The following is an 18,267-nucleotide window of genomic DNA, read 5'->3' on the forward strand; positions in this document are numbered from 1 at the left end:
GAATTTCCATTTGAGTTAACCCCCAGTAGGTGTCTCTTTAAACATTTCCCGGAACATGTTATGTAGCCTGATATTAGGATTCAGCATGCTAGCCCTCAATTTTCCTGCCAAGATAAGCCTGATATTAGGATTCAGCATGCTAACACTAAAGTTGAATCGTAGCCATAGCAACAGATTTGTCAGTTACACTCTATTGAGATTACTAAAACTCATACCCACCCACAATGTTTGTACTTCATAGTTCTTTAATGTTCTGTCTCTCTCTACTAAAAGCCCTTCCAAAAACCCACGCCTATAGCGAACCCTTAACCCAGGCTCCCCAAACCCCGGCCCTCCAGATGTTGCTGAACTACAACTCCCATGATTCTCAGTCTATTTAATTCATAGAATCAGAAGAGTTGCAGTTCAGCAACATCTGGAGGGCCGGAGTTTGGGGAAGCCTGCCTTAACCGAAACATTTTCTATGAATCAAATTATAACACAAAATGTTTGAATTCATTCAAAGTATTAACCTCATATTTGCAGCATTAAACCTGAACCCACTTTATTAAAAAGCCCGCATCAACAGCAATTCCCCACACTGTGCATTGTACTTAAATACGGTGCATTAAAGTGGCTTTGTCACATAGTATACAACTTGAGGCATTATTTCTCTCTCAATATTACAGGGTACGTGGGACTACTAATGAAAGGATGCCAAAAATCAGACCTGGGGCTTTGCAGGACACCATTTGGGGCTCCAGCCCCCCAACAATACCCCAGTGCTCTGTCTTGCATATCATTACAAAGTCCTGTTGAAATACTAGATCAGGGGTAGGCAACCTACGGCACTAGTGCCATGCACGGCACTCGAGGTGTCTTTGCACGGCACTCAAGGCTGCTAGAGCCAAACACACTCTGGCCTATCAGGAGTCCCAGTAAAACTTCAGATATCTGCTAATACGAAGAGGTGGTGAAGGACAATCGTCAATTTATGCATTGTAGCACATAGAGGAAGTGATCTCTGATCACTTCCTCCCAGCACTTGTGAATGGGAATCCACACTGTAGTAGAGCAGCCCTCGACCTCTATCACAGCTTCTGTTCTTGACCTGTACCTGGCCAGCCTGGTTCCCACTGGAACAGAAATACACAGACATGCAGAATAACCCTCCCCTCATACAAATAATATGAACAGCCCACGCGCACACACAATCCCCACAAATGCAACACCACTAACAATCCACATACATGCACACAACTCCACATGCAGCCTCTCACATGCAATACCCCAAACAGCCCCCACACACTACCAAACACACAATTTGACATATCCATCCACAAACAATTTCACAAGCAGCCCTCATACACAGCCCACATTCATATGTATCATACACGATACCATAAACTACTCCTGAACATATACAATATAATAGCTCATATACGCACAAATACAACGATACAAAGCAATTACAGCAAAAATAACACAAGCAGAATACGGCAGCATACACACCTCAATTTAAAAAAATAGGATCGGCACGCTAAGGGACATCACAATCCTATATCGGCACAGTGCTGCTAAAAGGTTGCCTACCCCTGTACTAGATCATTGTTTGTAAATATATGTATGAGAAATTATTTTGATATTTTCTTACATATTTCTTGCCTTTTGAAAAGAGACAAACCAGTAAAGTCTCAGAAAGTTTCTATGAATGTGCTGCATGCTATCAAAACAGGAAATATCCTGAAAAATATTAAAATGTATGACAGGTTAGACTTATGCAAGCTTATTCACAAAGGTGAGAAATCATGGTGCGTGCATAGTAAATTTCAAACGTAAAGGATCACGATAGCGTTAGAAATACAAATGTGTATTCCTAACACTATAGTTCCCTGGTGGATGTTTAGCTGACCGGCCCCCACCTGCATGGATAAAATAAGTCTTTTTACTTACCCTTTCTCTGGAAGGCGCCACCTCTTTGGCTGAGATCATCGAGATCAATGATCTCAGCGAATCCAATGCTTTCCCACAGGAAGGCATTGTGAGACTAGTCCGCGTGGGTGGCAAACCGCCACGCTGTATAAATCAGATGATCTCTCTCACTCTGTTATTTCCTCTAAAGCAACTATAGTGACAGTCACTATAGGCACTTAAACCCTGCAATGAAACATTGCTATTCAGCAAAACAGCAAAGTTTTTAGTGACATGAATAAAATGGGGTGAGGGTGGGGGACACCCATTCCACATAATTGAGATGAAGTGGTCTGGGTGTCTATACCAGTGGCGGATCCGGGGGGGGGGGGGGCAACGGGGCAATTGCCTCCCCCGAGATTCTTCCATGTCGGCTAGTGCAGGGCTGGCATTGTCCAAGCATCAGCCCTGCAATGTGCCTGCGGACCGGGGAGAGAGATCAGAGATCTCCCTCCCCGGTCCGCAGGCACCGTGCTGGCAGCCGGCAAGGGAGGGAGAGAGGACCCAGGAGCTCTTACCTGCAGCTCCTCTGGGTCCTACTCTCGCGAACACGGAGCTTTGCCGCGGTTACCACGGCAACGCTCCAAATCTCGCGAGAACTCTAGCCCTGGAGCGCGGGCTAGAGTTCACTCCTACCACTGGAACCACCAGGGATTTCCCACCGAACCAGAAATGTCCCCCATCCTCCCAGTAAAGGTAAGAAGGTAGGGGGGGGGGGGGACATAAAGTATATTTATTTTAGTAAATAAATAAAAAACATTATGAAAAAGCCTCCCTACACTGCCCCCATACACACACTACAAACACTGCCCCACAAGCACTGCCCCCATACACACACTACACACACTGCCCCCATACACACACTACACACACTGCCCCACAAACACTGCCCCCATCACCACACTGCCCCAGAAACACTGCACACCCATACACACACGCACTGTCCCCCATACACACACTACACACACTGCCCCCATACACACACACTCACTGCAACTCTCACACACACTGCCACCCTCACATACACACTGCAACGCTCACACACACACACACTGCCCCACACAAACACTGCCCCCTAACACACACACTGCAACCCTGACATACACTGCCGCCCTCACGCACTCGCACACACTTCACCGCTCACACGCACACACTGCACCTTTCACACACACTTCACCCCTAACACATACCACTGCTCCTATGCCCTATATTCCAGCAGACCCCAGGTAAGTTGTAAAAACTGTTTTAAAACGGTTTGACTACTTACTCTGGGATGGGATCCTGGCACAATAACTACTACACTGAGCTGTAGTGGTTATTGTGCCTGGATTATTTCTTTAAATAATCTACAAGTGCCCCTCCCGAGATCAGGCTCTGGATCCGCCACTGGTCTATACTGTCCCTTAGAGGTCAAAATAGCCAAACTAAAAACAATCTCTGAATCAGCTATGCTTTGCATTGAGCTACTTTGAATTATCATTTTGTGAATGATTCTGATGCAGTTCAGACTTCATAAAAAAAAATATATGCACGACTACTATTACCCTATCATTGTGCAAAGTGCATTGTAGAGCAGAAAAATGTAAAATACAATTTTTTTTTGTAGAAATCCTAAAATGAAAAACGGTTATTGTTAAAGTAAATTTGCAATATATACTTATCTAATATTATACGAAAGACTGAGATAAAAAGAGGAAAACATGCTATTATATTTTGCTATATTCAAATAATTGATTATTGAAAACACAATAATTTTATTTATTTGTTTAAATGGGGGGCAGAAATGAAAATAAGAGGCATATTAATTATTATCGACAAACTGACCTACTGCAAAACATCTAAGTGCTCCACCAGGCAAAATTGGATGTAGAGCTGAACTGCCATCTACGGACTGATTTTATTATGACAATATGTATTTGTCAAGATTCCAAGTATTGTAAACAAATTGCATTTTTTTTTTTATAATGTGTAAAAAGAGGTTTCTAAAGTATACATTTCTAAATAAAACCATACACGTGCGTTTTTTATCTCAGAGGTTCCAGAACCTAGGAAACAGTGCCAAGGAAACAAAAAGTTTCTGTGCGCTGCCACACAAAGAGAGGAATGGTACCATGGAAAAATGAGCCGAAAGATTGCAGAAAGCCTGCTAATTAACGATGGAGATTTTCTAGTTCGGGAAAGTACAACATCCGCTTGCCAGTATGTTCTAAGTGGACTCCATGGAGGACAACACAAGCATCTGCTTCTGGTGGACCCAGAGGGAAAGGTACAAGTAATCTAACCCTAGCACCGAAATAAAGATGTATATTCACTAAACACCATGTGTAAGTGAACTAAAACCTGAACTTAAAAATTTAGGCTTAATGAAATACACCAAGGTCCATAACCACTTCAGTGAGTACATAACCACTACAGACAAACACACATGCAGAGACCTATACACTAACACACACATGCACAAATATATGCACTGATGCACATTAACACTGACACACATGCACAGGTACACTGACACACACAAACAAACACACAGATACATACATTGACACACATGCACAGATGCATACACTGACACACACAAACATGCATGCACAGATATATGTACACTGACACACGCACAGATACACTGACAGAAATAAATACTGATACATATGCACAGATGCACACATTGACACATATGCACAAATGCATACACTGATGCACACAAGCACTGATACACATGCACAGATATATATACACTGACAAACATGGAAGTGTGGAGACCGACAGGGCAGCAGCAGCAGGCTTGTAAGTAAAGTAAGCTGCCTGCTGCCGCCCTGCTTGCTGCTACCATTCCCAATGGGCTCCCTGACAGAACTTCAGTTGGGACCTTTGCAACCATGGTAGTTTGGCCACTGCCCAGCAGGGCCTGGATTAGTTAAAGGCTTGAGAGAAACCACTCATTTAGCCAGAATTTGCCAATTCAGTTTTCAGTTCACTACAACCCTAAAAAGTGTTGTTTTTGTTGTTGTTGTTTTTTTACTTTTATAAATTCAAAATATACATTTGGGAATATCTGCATACATGGACAGATTTCCCAAAAGACACACTCTCAGAGGTGAAGCTTATATACGGATCTATACTTGTGAGATGAATACTATAGAAAAAGAGGCTTCTTTAGTTATGCATTCAGTTACAGTTTGGACATCATTTGGCTGTGCCTCAAAATCCCTTGTGGTCATGCACAGGGCTATAAGTAGTGTTTACCAATGCCACTAGCCATCAGAGATATATCAGAGGCAGTGTCTGGACTATTCACAGTAAAACCAAAACTACCAGGATAATTCACTAAACTGAGAATTCAAAGTACGGTAAATTTAAAATGTAATGTCAAAATATCCAAAATTAAAATAATTTAGTTTGACTACTCTGGTCTTTACTTAGTAAATAACGCTGTGTACATGTTAGTGTGCGCATATCTCCCTACCACAGTGCCCAGTCACCCTCCCATTTTAATCAAAACAGGCCATAAAAATATATAAAACACTCAAGTGCTTTCACAGCAAAGCAGGGAGAAGGCACAAAGGGCTGGGATCTGGGCTACAAAATTGGTAAATAGAAGGGCTAGGCCTAATGGTGAGAGGTGATGGAAGAATAAAATGAGGCTTCTACTGTGTTTAATTATTTAGTAGAAAATAGTTGACTGTTGACTTAATTACGTCCAATTTATTAAAAGCTGTTTTTTGTTTTGTTTTAGGTAAGGACCAAAGACCATATATTTGAAAATGTCAGCCATCTAATTAAATATCATGTGGAAAATAAACTGCCAATAATTTCATCTGGAAGTGAACTTTGCCTCAGGCACCCGGTGACTATAAAGGACATCTGTACTTTAAAGGACTGAAATTTCTTTCTCCAACTGTGGGTCTGGCCGCTTGTCCCGCAAAACTTTTATTTGTATTTTTTTTAATTATTTTTAAATTCTTTATTTATTCCAGCACAAGACATCACGAGCAGTTCACATACATCAGTTCGGTGATCTACATAAACAAGCATATACACTGTGAGCATAACACGTTACATTAGCAAAATGAGTTAACAGCAAGGTCACCCACAATCCCGTTATCAGAGAGCGCTAAATATCAGTATGCCTCCGATCCCCAGAGTAAACCGCAGCTCAATGTAAGCTTGGATATCCCGCCTGGGTTTTTTCAATATATAAAACAGTAAACAGATAACATACGTTAAAGAATGACCGCGTTTATGTTACAAAGAGAATCGTATCCCATTTATATTGCCAACATGTGCGATCGTGCCCAAAAAATAAAGATTTAAAAAGTGAAGAAGAGAGAAAGAGTAGAGAAGGTGCCCCGAGAGTCTGAGGACTTAGAGAAAGGGAATAAGGGGATAGGGGAGAGGGGGGGGTGGAATTGGTGAGACCGAGGAATATTTTTTGGACGAGGGTTTGTTCTGTTTTTGTCCATCCATCCATGGATCTGGACAGCAGGTACACCCATGGGTCCAACTTTACCTCTCTGCCAAAAACTTCTTGCTGCAAAGCAGCAATCCGTTCCCAATAGGTTTGCGCCTCCAGACATTCCCACCACATGTGTATATAAGTTTCCTTAAGACCACAGCCTCTCCAGCATAGGTCCGTCGGGTTTATACCCATTCGGCACAATTTCACTGGGGTGGTATACCACCTAAGCAGTGTCTTGTAGGATTGTTCCTGCAAGTAGATGCATACTGAAGACTTTGCAGCCGCCTCCCATATATTTTGCAATTCTACACCCTCCAACACCTCGTTGAGGTCAGTCTCCCACTGATCCATATATGTGAGATCACCCCATTCTAGTGTACGTGTGCTCAAATGAGAGTACAAACAGGAAATGAGGCCCGTCGGGAATTGTTCCCTCTTTCACATCATTTCGAAGAAAGTCGGTTGCGTCAGCGCGGCCGCTTTGACCCGAGGGTCTCTGGCGAAATCCCTAAGCTGGAGATACCGAAAATAATCAAAGGGACGTAGTGGAGCCCTGCTTTGTAACGTATCGAACGTGATGAAGGAGCCATTGTCAAACAGTTCGCATAGTCTTTGCATCCCCGTGCTTTCGATACCTTTGAAATCCTGGGGATGCATGCCCGGCGTAAATGCCTTGTTTTGCAAAAATGGGGTCATGGGCGATAGGGCTGAGGTCAGTCCGTATTTGATGGCGGCCGCATCCCAAATCTTAAGGGAGTTGAGTATCGCTGGGCATACCACTTGATCAATAGGTCTTTGTTGCTTAGGGGTCCACATAAGGAATTGGGACATGTCCGGGCCCATCATGGAGGATTCCAGATCCACCCACCTCCTCTCATCCGGGGGTGAGTGCCACAAAGCAATTTGGGCCAACTGGGCCGCCGCGTAATAATAGTAAAGGTTTGGAAGGCCTAGGCCTCCTCTATCCTTAGCTCTATAGAGGACATTGCGAGAGATTCTATGTCATCTATTCTGCCAGATAAACTTGCCTATAGCCTGTTGAAGCGGACGCAAGTTAGATTTAGTCACGTGGACCGGAAGAGCTTGGAACAAGAAAAGTATCCTAGGCAGCACATTCATTTTCACTGAATGTATCCTTCCGATCCACGAGATCGGTTTATCAATCCAATTTTTCATATCGTTTATCAACCGTCTGATCAGCAGGATATAATTTTGCTGATACAGTTGGGAGGGGTCCACCGTCAACCAGATGCCTAAGTATTTGATCTGGTTCCTCTCCATTCGGATGCGATAGGTCCTCTCTATAATCGATGCCTCGTCGTCTGTCATACCTATGGGAATCGCGCTTGATTTGCCTAAATTGACTTTATAGCCAGCCACCTCGCCGTATTCCGTTAGAATCTCGGTCAGAGCTGCCATGGATTGTATTTTTTTTTAAGATAGAAAATAGGTATATGCACACACACACACACACACACACACATACATTGCGCTGGACTACCATAAAACACAGATTGCACTGTAGTTGTTATCTCCTTTATATTTTAGTAATCACAATAAATGCAGTTGTTTTATACTATGAAAAACTCTTGTTACAAGTCACTTGAAGACCCCAAGAACCCACTTGTATGTGTACCTTGGATCCAATGTCTATTATGTGTTAACCATGTGTTAATCACTACACAGTGGATTGTAGTGAATGAAAAATGTAATTTGAAAAGTACAATGTTTGAGATTAGGGAATGTTTACAGCCAAGTTAATTTGATCTTACATTTGCAAATTCTGTATTTAATGTCACCACAATCCACTATTTAGTGAATAATCCTTTGGCATATATATGTACATGAATATCTGTCTAATGCCCTGTAACCTTGTGCTTGTTTTAATTTGATAATATCACGTGCAGGCCTACCCCCAGAAATTGTGTGGCCCCTTAACAGCTTAAAGACCTGGGCCCTTGGGGCTCACCCCTGAGTCCTCCCACAGGGCCCACCCTCGAGTCCTCCCACAGGGCCCACCCTCGAGTACGCCCACAGGGCCCACCCTTGAGTCCACCCACATGGTTAAAAAAAGTGCATGCACTGTGTGTCTATAGTGGATGCAGTGTGTGTGTGTGTTTGCAAAGTGTATGTAGTGTGGGGGCATAGTGGATGCAGTCGGAGTGTGTAGCGGATGCTTTGTGTGTTAATTTGTTGTGTTGGATAAGAGGCGTGAGGAGTTTTTTTTTTTTTTTATAATGACGTTTATCCCCCTCTCCCAGCCTCTTACCTGTGGCCAGGGAGGGGGAACACTAGATTCCCTGATAGTCCGGTGGCACAGCAGGTTGTATACTGAAGAAGGGGCCCAGGAGTCTCCATCCTCCACCTCCAGCGTGCCGCAGGTCCTCTCCTTCTCTCGTAAGACTGGCATGTGTGCTGCACATAGTGTTGCCATAACAACTCACAGCAATGTTCTGACAGCCTGTCCTCGCGAGAGGACACTGCTCGATGAGGAACTTGTTGTCTCCTCAGTCTCCTCTTCACTATACATGACGGCAGGGCCTGCAAATGCATATATACATAGTGATAATCACTATGTATATATGCACATTGGGGAAACCGTCAGTGTTTGTAAAGTCCTTTTGCCTACTGAATTTAATAAGGGAAAAGTGATCCATTAATATATTCATGATTCTTTTCTGGAATTATTTTATTGCTATAAAGGATCACTATAGGGTCAGGAACACAAACATGTATTTCTGACCCTATAGTGCTAAACCCACCATTTAGGTGGCTTTCCCCCATCCTTAACTCCCCTATAAAAGTTTAAAACTCACCTTATTTCCAGCGCTGCGTGGGTCCGATGGCGCTAGTTCCGCCCCCTTTGTGACATCATCAAAATGCCCGATTTTTAGCCAATCCAATGCTTTCCCATGGTAAGGACCAAAACTACCATGGGGAGAGCATTGGATTGGCTATAATCGGCACGGGGACATGGCCAAATGCCATTTTGGCCAATCAAGACCTCCTCATAGAGATGCACTGAATCAATGCATCGCTATGAGAAAAATTCATTGTCTCCATGCAGAGCGTAGGGACGCTGAACAGCAGGGCTGCTTACTCTGCAGCCCTGAGCCAGGAAGCCCCCCCACGGTGGCCATCTAAGCAGTGGCTACTTGGAGGTGTCCCTAGGGGCAATGTAAACACTGCCTTTTCCCTGAAAAGGCAGTGTTTACATGAAAATGCCTGAAGAGAACTATTATACTCACCAGAACAACTACATTAAGCTGTAGTTGTTCTGGTTAGTTTAGTGTCCCTTTAAGTAAGGTAAGGTTAGTCATATAAATATGACTCAATCAATATTATCCAGAAGGATTAATTCCGTATATACATTCCGAACCTTAAAGGGGTGTATTCCAGCATTATTACACATTCATAATCTCCTAAGAACCAACCCATTAACTTGTGTCCTCTGTACTGGATATTTGTTAACATGCATCTCCTTTTATTCTTTTGAACTACTCTGTCAATCCCTGCTGTATTGTAAAGAGGACATCCTGGGCTTTCCAGTGATATGTCATGTGATAAGCTGGGAAGCTGGAAACTTAAATAGGTGTAATCACAAAAAAAAAAAAAAAAAGAAGAAATTGGAAGACAATTTTTTCCTCGGTTCCCAGGAACCAAGTATAGGTAGCAAATGTGTATTTTTTTCTGTACAATTTGCTATACTATAACACAATTATATGTGTGTGTGTACAAATATGTGGTAAAAATGTGCAATTACCAATGTAATATGAACAGAAACATTGTTTGTGCTTATACCTTAACAGCACTTTAAATATAGATTTATATCTTACACGTATTGCTGAATCACTTGTCGCTGAATTGCTGAATACACAAATCTAGATTAGAACAGTAAGTAGCAAATAAGTGCAATAAATAATCATCCAATCTCAATTGTAAAAAAAATAAAAAGTCATATTTAATGAAGTTTACGCTTTCTATATTAAGTTACTTTACAAAAAATGTAATTGTAACAAACTGAAATGAGGGGGAGGCCTTACCAGTTTGTGACTACTTTGAGTGAGGGTGATTTTTTTCAAATTTGCTTTGGTAATAAGATGCCATGTCCAAAGACATGGGGCCAGGGGACATCTTCGAACAATATCCAGTGAAACCAAAACAAATTATACCGTTTAGAGAAGCAATTTAAAGGGATACTACAAGCATCAACACAACTTTAGCTCAAATAAATAGTTTTGTTGAAGACTATGCCTCTTTCTCTGTCGTTTATGAGTTAAATAACTTTAATTCTGTCCATGCAACCCTAGCCACACCTCCCCAAGATGTGACTCCCACAGTCTGCATGAGCAAAATGGTTTCATTTGTAACCAGATGTTAATTCGTTTTAGAAGTTTTTATCCCCGGCACTGTAAACTGTAATCCTAATCCAACACAGGAGGCTCATGTAGGGTCTAGAAGGCAAGATTAAACAGAGTATGTATTAAAGAAAGTTTAAACATTAGATCTCTCTTTACGGGAAGTGTTTAGGAAGGCTGTGAAAGTCACATGCAGGGAGATGTGACTAGGGCTTCTAGTGATTTAACTCCTAAACGGCAGGGAATCGATTAATGAAACGGTGAAATACACAATAATTGGTTGGTTAAGAGGTATGATGTAACACGCACGTGTAGGGGAGGTATGACGTAACACGCACATATGCACGTCTCTGCCGGATGTGAGGTGTCAGGGAAACTAGGTGTGGGTTTTGCAGATGAGCATGGTGGTGAATGCCGAACGCCATATGCTGCACGCAGAGCGCTGAGCATACTTCGAGCATACTTCTTGCTGATTACAGTCAGGCAGATCACCATGGACCTAGTGAAGAACCATCCTGGGAAAGAGCCAGGTGAACTCACCTTGAAGTCACCTGAGAGGTCGACGGGATCACTTAGGTTTTTTCAGTTCCCATATTTAAATTAGAGTTCGGGTGGCAAAGAGGTTGACAAAAGAACCACGGTGAGGGTCGGTATTCCCAATGTCGAGATTGCATTGCGGGTGAGCAATTCTGTAGGTAGCACTTCTGCTAAGCTCGAATAATTTTGATTTTAATGGTACTACAAATTGATCCCAGCTGGGACTTAAACTAAGCTGCGATATAAACTAATGTGAGGATATTTTTTTTTAATTAATGTGATAATACTCTCCGGTTCACTAAATACTATCTGATCATTAAAACTTGGGTGATTCCATATTTATCACTACTTAATATTATTATTATTATTTTTTCTATTTCCTGGATATGTTGTTTCCAAGCATGTGATTATGTAGTTAATCTCCTAGTTAATCTCCATGCCTCACTACCTGCGTAAAAAAGTAGCAGGCATTACTTGAACATGACGCTTTGTTCAACTTTTTGTGTAACAATTTAATTTGTTTACAAAAGCTATAAACAAATATATATGTTTTTTGTTTGTAAATGTTAAGGGACTGCTCCACTGGGACTAGATTATAGGGGTTATGATGGTTTTTGATGACACTTAGGTGTGTTTGGCTTAATTCACCCCAAAAACGGGGGGCATTGTGCAAATTCTTAAAAGACAGTAATCTGGATATAGCTTTTATCCAGGAGACTCATTGGATATCCCCGCCTACTAAATTATGGTATTTCAATAACTTCCCTATTGTCTACTATGCCAATCTTGAAGGAGAACGTAAAAAAAGGGAAGTAGCTATTGTTTTCTCTAAACACCTCAAATTTGAATTTATGCGTTCTGAAAGTGATCCTAATGGTAGATTTCTTCTTTTAATTGCTAGGATAAATGACGAGATTTTTACTCTTTTTCTCAATGAGCTTCCTGGATGATTGCATTTCCAGAATTGATAAGGTTAAGTATTGAAACTTAATCGTGGGAGGGGATTTTAATTGTATTCCCAATTTAAAATTTGATAAAAGCAAAAATAACAAAAATGAATGGGACCCAAAAATTAAAACATCTGCCAATAAATATTTTTTTTTGTTGAAAAACTCACTTTATGATTGTTGGGGAACTTTCAATCCAGCTTTGAGAAATTACACATATTTCTCTCACGTTCATCAGACTTACTCCCAAGTAGATTTTTTTCTAGTTAGACCCGATTTTTTTGGACCAGATTATGGATTCTAGGATTGGCTCAATTATTCAATCGGACCATGCTCCTGTATTTTTAACACTTAAAATTCCAACTTTCTTTAAAATTAGAAATAGATGGAGACTGAATGAAAGCCTTTTATGTATAGATGAGGTAACCACTGATTTAGCTTGGGAATTAGACTTCTTTATTCAAAACTAATGACAACAGGATGGTTTCTACATCTTTTGTTTGGTGTACTGTGAAAAGTTTTGCTAGAGGGGTTCTAATAAAAGCAGGCTTGAGACCAAAGAAAAACAAAGAGGAAAGTATTTCTATTTTATATATTAAGTTGGCTAAATTAGAAAGACTAAATAAGTCACAAACAACTCAAACCATTACAAACAAAATTACGCACCTTCAACACAATATAAATAAAAAGATTCAGGGCGAGGTTAATAAATCTATAAAATTCCTTAAGCAAACATGGTATCAAAACAACAATAAGGTTAGTAAAGTCCTAACAAATAGATTTAAAGATAATTCTAAGGATAAATCAGTAAAAAAAAAAATAAATAACAGTAGGAGATAAGTGTTCTTTAAGTCCTGAAGATATATTTCAGGCTTTTGTAGATTCCTATATGGCTTTATATAACATACCAGATTCTAAGGTGCCTAATTCGTTAATTGATTAATTTTTTAATAAACTACATATTCCAAAGTTATCTTATGAAAAACGTAGTGAGCTGAATGCTCTAATTAGTAGTTCTGAAATAATTAACGCAATAAAAAAATCTTAAAACCAACAAAGCCCCTGGACCGGATGGTTTCTCAGCCATGTTTTATAAAACTTTTGCTGACATCTTGGCCCCAACATTACAGAAAGTATTTCAGGAAGTCTCTATTACAAATCCCTTTCCTAAAGAGATGTTGTTAGCATCTATCATCCCGATCCCTAAACCAGGTAAAGATCTTATAAATACTTCAAACTATAGACCAATTTCTTTAATAAATGTATACATAAAAATCTATTCCCAAAAATTATCAAACAACCCTGCTAAACCACGGAAGAAAGGGCGGACACATTAAGGGAAACCACTATGATGGCTGCGCTCAGGTACACTACGACCACCATATGCACACGACCCTGTCCTAAATCCTATATAGACTAACCGTAACAGGGTAGACGAACGCACTGCCTAGGCAACCAAAAACCCTCAATGAGAAGGTTACTAACTGGAGGGCGCACTAAAAGAAAATGACAAATGTTAACAACAGAGACAGACCGACACGACCCACAGGACATACGACATGACACCAACTCAGACACACTGGCTGATATTTAATGCCTATGATGTCACGGTAACCTAAACTGCTCTAAACACTGAATTGACCGCCACGATAACCAATGACATGTCTGATGGATCCTAGAACCACACAAAGTAAACTGCATGGTATATATAGTTGTTATGTACTGTATTGGTCAGACTTAGTAAATGTTTTACCCATGAGCACGAACTGCTATATAAAATTGAAAACGACACAGAGCGGCACAAAAGGATTGCTTTATATTATACGAAACTTCTTGTCTCCTGTAAAATGCAATGTACACTATATCTGTAACCGGCCCCTGCGTGGGCCACTGTATGTTGCCAAGCCATACTCTGTGTCGACACAAAAATAAATAAATTTAAAAAAAAATTATCAAACAGATTGCAATTAGTAATCTCGTATCCGATTTCGGTGGATCAGTCGGGCTTCATCATGGACAGAGGTACACCGGATAATATCCGCAGAATTCTTAATCTGATAATCAAAAGTAATCTTACCAATTCTGAAATGGTTATTTTGGCCCTCAATGCTGAAAAAGCATTTGGTAGGGTTAACTGGAGATTTTTAGATAAATTATTAAATAAATTTGGATTTCAGGGTCCATTTAAAGGTAAAAAGATCTCACTATACACAGAGCCAGTGGCGAAAATTTTAAATTCTTTCTTTGAATCATCCATATTTCCAATAAATAATGGCACAAGACAAGGTTTTCCATTGGCTCCATTACTGTATAGCTTATCTATTGAGCCAGTGGCTATTATTAGGGAGAACAAAGAAATACATGATATTAAATCAGCTGATCGTGAGTACAAAATCTCCCTATTTGCTGATGATGTGCTCTTGTCCCTAGTGAAGCCCTCAATCTCTATTCCAGAGGTTATAAAAACTATTGGGAATTATGGAAATGTTTCAAATTATAAAATAAACATAAAAAACACAAATTCTGGTGCTAAATATATCTGAGGTAGAATTATCTTTACTCAAGTCTAAATTCAAATTTTATTGGAATTTGGAGTATATTGAATATTTGAGTATCAAACTTTATTTTAATATTCAGAATATATTGCACCGAAACCATGAAGACTACATACTACAACCCATAAACAATTGACAAAGTGGGTAAAATTGAAAATTCATGGTTGGGGCAATTGAATATAGTGAATGCATATTCTATTCCGAAATTGCTATTTTTATTCAGGTCTTTACCCTTTAAACTAGGCAAATAAAGGATCCTACAATTCCAAAGATTATTTTCTAGCTTTGTTTGGGGTAATAAACGACCAAGAATATCCCAATTGCTAGTCGGTTTGTTGGATGTATTAAAAAAACTGAAAATTAAGTTTAACCTCTTGGATTCTATACTAATACAAGCCCCAAGAGAAATTCTTCAGTATAACATGATCAATTTGGATATGTACAATTGGAAGTTAAAGGGGATAAACAAAATTGCAGACTTATGTGAAAATAATATATTGAATAGTTTTCTGGATTTACAAAATAAATATAATATACCCGCTAGTGACATTTTCCGGTATTTAAGGATTAAACACTATCTAAATTCAAAACAGATTATTACTACACACCCTATTTTAGGATATTTAGATAGAGTAGGAACTAAGGGCTTAATAACCAGATCTTCCAAATTATTGGAAGATGAAGTTGAGGCAGGTAAAACTGCACCAATAGTGAAATGGGAGAAGGATCTCAATGTAAACAATCCCCCCTACAACTACTATCCAATTAAAAAAAATATTCACTGTATAGCTTTGTTAGAATTACATCTAAAGATTATATATAGATGATACCAGGTTCCTTTTCAAATTACATAAAATGTACGAAGCATATTCACCTATATTACATATATGGTACAATTGTGAGTTATTAAATGACACTATGATACGTATTTCTTCTCTGATATCAGACTTAACTCCGGTTACTATAATACTCTCACCTTCTCTTTTCCTATTTAACTTAGATTTCCTGCTAATGGAGAAAAAAAATACAAATATCTTATTACACAGATTCTGTATGCTTCTAAGATCTCTATTGCCCGTGAATGGAAATCTAGACATCCTCCAACGTGGCAAGAAATTTTAAACCAAATAGAATACCAATACTCAATGGAATGCAATTTTGTTTCTCCCTCTGGCAAGTTCATCTCATATCGTGATCTTGGCTGATATATAGAAACAAAATTCAATTTGATTGATCTTAAGTACGGAATAGAGGGTCTAGTTAATTTGGCCACTTTCACAGACCCCACAGGCCTAACAAGCGATCCCTTGGATATATATAACCTCCCTATTTTATCGATCAAGCCCCAGTGGATGTAGTCCTTTTTTCTATGTAATCCTTTTATATGTATCTATGTTTAATTGTTTTGCGTATATGCATATTGCCGCAAAATCTGCTTTATGTTGGAAAATTATATATATGAATTTCTTGCCAAACTGCAATTAAGTATTGGATTTATCTGTACCCTATATATCTTATATTTCGGCAATGTAGCTGTTTTGTAAAACATAAATACACAATAATCTCATCTCTTGTAGCTGATATGTTTTAGTCTATCAAGCAAGCTTTTCAAGCTTTTCAAGCTTTTATTACTGCCTTACTGGGACTATGCTAACAGCCTTATTTATAGCAACTTTCTTGAGTTTGTTTAAGACTGTAGTTTGAGACATTGTTTTAACTGTCACATCCCCTTTAACAATCAATCTGAGAGGCATTTGTTACCCAGCACTTATTATCAAAAGCATACTCCTTGTTCTAAGTCTACAATAATGTTAGAATAATTACGATGAACATAACGCAAGTGTAAAATATCATGTTTTGCAATTTTCTTTGACAATTTATCTTTTTTTTTTATTAAACAAGTTTAAAGTATTTTTTTTTTGTACTCCATAAAACATATTTATAATATAACTATATATAGTTGGCTGGAAAGTCTATACAACAAATTGTACTTAGTTCGAATTGTACTGTTGTACTGTTATTTTTATTAAACATTACATTTTCTAAATAAAAAAGGATGTAAATATACTTATATGGCCTTTTTGTATTTGATTCTAAAACAAAATGAATGAATCGTGTGTCACAAAACAAAAATATTTAGCATTGCATGTGCAATATCTAGAGCACAATACAAACTTAAAAGCGTCACTATATTAATTTTGATAGAAGTCTATGTAAGAATCATACAGTAGCTGGAAAAATTGGTAGATTATTTAGTATAAAGTTTAAATGCTCCCGGTCTGGATTTGCAAAAATTATCTGGCACACTCTGGAAAATCCAGATATTATTCTCAAATTTTACCAATATCTAAGTTTTCCCTTGCAGACTCTGAATTATATTGAATGTAGACCAGATACAACCAAGCTGAAATTCAGAACTGAATAATGGAATTACACAGCTGAAAACTCACATACAGAGATAATCATACAGAATTGGCAGTTATCCACCTGCAAATTCGGTTCAACTGAGAATTCAAATGCAAACCATACTTACAAAAAAGGCTAGCCAGGAAGAATACGGGCACAAAACTCGACAAAATCGAAGGCAGATTTATTGGAGAATCCAGTTTACTGTACACTGAAATGTGTGACTGGTCTTCTTGGTTAGCTTTTTTTAAGTATGGCTTGTTCTCCAGGCTTGTGTAAAGGAGTGTTAATGTCACCACAGTACAGGAATGTACATTGATCAATGTAAGCAAGGATCATGAACGCCAGCCAGAGGGGGCAAAGGAGTCATATTCTGCAGTATCAACCTGCAATGCCCTTACTTGTAGCCAAACAACAGTATTGAATGTAGGTGAGAATTTTGCCCACATTCAGTCATCATGTTTGTATTCTGCGAGTATATTCTGCATTCACAAAAAGACCAACCGGTTAGGTACAAAAGCCCAACACCATTACAACATTTTTCATGCTTACTGTAAAAAACAAAAAAACAACAGAATTTGTGCTTTTATGCAACAAAAGCATAAAGGTGTTAATCATATCTAATAGATAAAGTAAGATATCCCACGAGAAACGGTTTTCAACAAAAGGAGGACCCCCTTTCAATGAAACAGTGTCAGTATGGATAATTCAGGGCATGAATCTAAATAATTAAACGGAAGAGGTATAAGGTATAGGCGAAACTCTATCACTAGACAGATTTGCCTAGCTGGCAAAATAACATTTACAGACAATATCACTGTCTAAAATTAAGGTATAAAAGTTATTCCCAGAAAAATTGATACAATGTACAAATCAGGCTTTATTAAACATGGCCAAGTGTCCAGTGTAACAAAAAGGTAACAGATACTAATTGTGAATAAGCTTGTAGTACAAGATAACTAAAATAAAAATACTAATCCAAATTCAGTCCTGAATCACCCTGTTAGTTAAAAAAAAAATGAAAGGGTAAGTATCTCCAGAGTAGTTAACTCCCA

General features: G+C 39.1%; 1 protein-coding gene across 1 annotated transcript in view; it reads left to right on the forward strand.

The window, feature by feature from the left end:
- SHC4 (SHC adaptor protein 4) overlaps positions 1 to 5,833 on the forward strand; it is a 61,974-nt gene extending 56,141 nt beyond the window's left edge. Inside the window, exons 11-12 of the mRNA XM_063445685.1 lie at positions 3,984 to 4,216; positions 5,687 to 5,833. Coding sequence (XP_063301755.1) covers positions 3,984 to 4,216; positions 5,687 to 5,833 — 380 coding nt within the window. The remainder of the gene's footprint in view (positions 1 to 3,983; positions 4,217 to 5,686) is intronic.
- The last annotated feature ends 12,434 nt before the right edge of the window (positions 5,834 to 18,267 follow it).

The sequence above is a fragment of the Pelobates fuscus genome, chromosome 3 (assembly GCF_036172605.1).
Source record: "Pelobates fuscus isolate aPelFus1 chromosome 3, aPelFus1.pri, whole genome shotgun sequence".
In the NCBI taxonomy this organism is placed as follows: Eukaryota; Metazoa; Chordata; class Amphibia; order Anura; family Pelobatidae; genus Pelobates; species Pelobates fuscus.